This window comes from Terrapene carolina, unplaced genomic scaffold (assembly GCF_002925995.2).
Source record: "Terrapene carolina triunguis isolate 2854851 unplaced genomic scaffold, T_m_triunguis-2.0 Scaffold21, whole genome shotgun sequence".
NCBI lineage: Eukaryota > Metazoa > Chordata > Testudines > Emydidae > Terrapene > Terrapene triunguis.
In genome coordinates this window covers 41,649,820-41,653,156 of record NW_020664372.1, presented here as the reverse complement: position 1 = coordinate 41,653,156, position 3,337 = coordinate 41,649,820, and the positions used below count along the sequence as shown (strand labels likewise).

Below are 3,337 nucleotides of genomic sequence, written 5' to 3'. Positions count from 1 at the left end.
GCGGGGGGGGGGGGGGCGGCCGGAAGCTTTTCCGCCTGGGGCGGCGGAAAAGCCAGAGCCGGCCCTGATAGGAAAACTTCCTGAAGACCATCTTATCACAACCTCAAGGTTTGTACATCATGTATATATTAGAAGTAAGCAGACTCAAGGTCAATGTGAAATGTTATGGTTGCAAATCATTGAAGTGGAAATTCACTGAAGTGAAAATGAACAAGTTTTAAAGTACATCAGTTTTTAAAAAAGTGACTCAAAAATTAAAGTTAAAAAAAAATCACACAGTGGCAGTACAGCTGTTAACTCTATTATAGAAAAAATTCCCTAAAATATATTGACCTTTATCACTTTTTCTTTTGTATGGATACAACATTTACAAATTAATAGAACAATTTGAAATCCATTTGAGGACTTTAGGAGATGCAGAGTGCTTTGCTATACTTCCTGGAAATAAACATGAGGCACCTTTTCCACAATGCATTTGATGGCTTGGAGGTCTCCACATTCACACTGTGGCAAATCCTTGATTCTCCATTTGTGCATCAAGTGCGTGCATCCTCCATGTAACAGCCTAATACAGTTGATGGCTGTCCACTGTCTTTGGCAGAGCAATAAACTAGGCAGTTTGACAGTGGGATCGTTTATGAGGTGCTTGTTTACAGCAGAGCGCCCATTGCATCCGTCAGGTGTCTTCTGGGTTGAAGTTGGATTATAGAAGAGCTTTTCCAGCCACCCAGAAAGCTTGGCAGGACTACAGGTAAGTGTGAGAACAAGGTGGTCATGGAGTGGGAGCTTTCGGTTAGTGGGAGCTTTCTTCTACTCACGCAACATAGCCCTCTCTCACCAGGAGGCTGGAGGAAGGATGTCTGTGAGGACTGGAAGTCAAGGCAGCGGAGTGGACTTCAGGGTGTCAGTTCCAATTCTCACAGCAGCATTTAGTTGGATATCAACTAGGTTCATGTGCAAGTTACTTCCCCAAACAGGGGTACAGTACTCGGCCGTGAAATAAACTAAAGTCAGTGTTGCCATTCGTAGCATTTGAGCATTACAATCCTTGCTAGAACGTGCTAGTTTTTGGAGGATATTGATGCAATGCTTCATTTTATGGCTCACCTGCCTCAGATGTTGATAGGTAAGGCTGCAATCAAGGTAGCAGGGGTTAGGATCATGGGCAATTGCCTTGCCACAGAATTTTACAGTCAACATCATCTTAGTTTCAGAATTGCAGAGATGGCAGCTGACTACAGCATTTTTGATGGATTGGTTTGAGCTGCACATATCTAAAGTAGTTTTCAATCCTCTTCAGATCAGCGTTAAGGGAGGTCTTCTGCTTCCTTGAGTGTTGTGGACTGCGTTGTTAGTGCCAGGACATGCCACAAGTTCATTTATGCTAATGACATTTCAGGCACAAAAAGGGATGGTGCCAGTATTGATCCCTGTGGGATTCCAACGTGCAGAGCCCGTTTTTTGCTAACCCGACTTCCAAGATAGACACACAATGTTCTGTCTGAAAGCACTGATCTAATGACAGTCTTACCACAGAATCAGAGTAACAGTGACCCAGTAGTTCACATCTGTTACCAACTTGGTGAAGTCTAATTATAGACCATACCACCAGTTTGGTGTGTCAGCCCTGTTTTTGACAGTCTGCCCTGAGGTAGGCACTCATGGTTGTCAGCCACTCCAGCCAGCGTGACAGATACCTTTGATTATTTCCAAGCTGTTGGGAGTTTGCTGGTGGCAATGACTTCTGTGAATAGTACTGCCATCCAGTCACATCCTCTCAGCTGAGATATTTATGGAAGTCCAGAAGAATGCTGTCAATGCCAGATGCTTTTCCTGCTTTGGTAGCAGAGAGGACAGTATCGATCACAGCTTTTGTGAAGGACTGACAGACTTGAGGGAGGAGCATACGATGTGCAGGATTCCTTGAAAGCTGTTTTCACCTCTTTTTGTGTGAACGTCGGCTTACTATTATCTTTGAATTTCTTAGTAGGAGGCTGGCAATGCTGTTAGCAGTGACTTGGAGTGTGTGTGTGTGCGCGCACGTACACGCACATGCACAGCGATGCAACTGCTCCACTTAGGTGCTGCAGAAGGCTCCATACTTTAGGGCTTGAGTGTGTGAAGTCTGTGGCCTCCACTGACTCTATTCATCATTGTCACCTTGTAGAGTCCAATGTGACTAGAAGAGCAGTAGCTAAGTCTGGTCACCAGTAGCTTCATATTCCCTTAGGAGCATTTCATTCTCTGGGCTTCAGCAGGGCATAAAGCAGCTCCTCTAAATATAGGGGATATTCTTCTTTTCAGCTTTAATACTAAGCTTTGTGAAGCAGTCAAAGTTTTCAGGCGTTGGTGGTGTGCTACTGAGGGGTTTCTTCGCTAGTGGTAGACAAACCCAGCCAGTCCTCCTGTCTCAGGCTCCAGCGTGAAGCTGGTAATCATGGGGAGTTTGAGGCTGATGCATACTACTGCCATCCTGGGCAGGAAGAAGTCCAGGACAGTTCAAGATGCAATGAGTGGTGATCTGCTAGAGTCTGTGGACAAAAACCATATGCCAGGTGTGTATTCTTTTTTCCAGTCAGACTGAGCAGAAGGTACCCTTTTGTTTTGCATCGAACAGGTACTGATCCTGTGCTGGTGCCCAATCAGCAAGCTGTTTGCTCGCAGTGTCATTCGTTAAATAGCCCCGTGCTGTATGGTGGCTGCCAAAATCACCAAGGTTCTCAGATGGCTGTTGTGATTTGTGTAGGACTGGTAAAGGCCACTTCCAGTTGGGTGGCTTACGCAGGTTATATATTGTCATTTCACTGAACTGGGTACCAATCACAAAACCATTGTCCATTGCTGGCAGTGCTTGGACTATTGTCTTAGTTTAGTAGGTGGCCATTCCATGTTTTGGACGTATTGGTTCTTGGATCATTTTGGTTGGAGAGAATGATGTATCCTGGTATCTTAAGGTGCTCTGAGTCTTCCTCTGCAATGTGTGTGTCTTACAGTGCAAGGACGTCAGTGTTATTGTCCATCAGCAGCCTTGCAATGACATCAGCCTTCAAACAAGAGAGGCCTTCCACATTAAGTTAGCATAGACAAAATCGACAGGCCTATTAAAGGAACTTTTTTGTAACTTAAAAAAAAGGATTCAGGAGTTGCTTAGGAGAGGGTTAAAAATTAATATTGTTACCTCATTTTTATAGAAACAACTTAATACCATGTCAATTTCCAATATTTTCCAGCACTGAATTTTAACTGTGGAAAAATCCCTTTCCTACTGGCTGAAAATATGGTAATTCCATTGTGATGTTCCCCTCTGGTATTATCCGGACTGGTGATCTGCTAGGTC

The 3,337-nt window shown here is 44.3% G+C and overlaps 1 protein-coding gene across 1 annotated transcript in view; it reads right to left on the bottom strand.

The window, feature by feature from the left end:
- Window positions 1-2,839, bottom strand: part of AFF3 (AF4/FMR2 family member 3) — a 476,825-nt gene extending 473,986 nt beyond the window's left edge. The window contains exon 1 of the mRNA XM_026657569.1: window positions 2,596-2,839. Coding sequence (XP_026513354.1) covers window positions 2,596-2,839 — 244 coding nt within the window. The remainder of the gene's footprint in view (window positions 1-2,595) is intronic.
- Window positions 2,840-3,337: the final 498 nt, after the last annotated feature.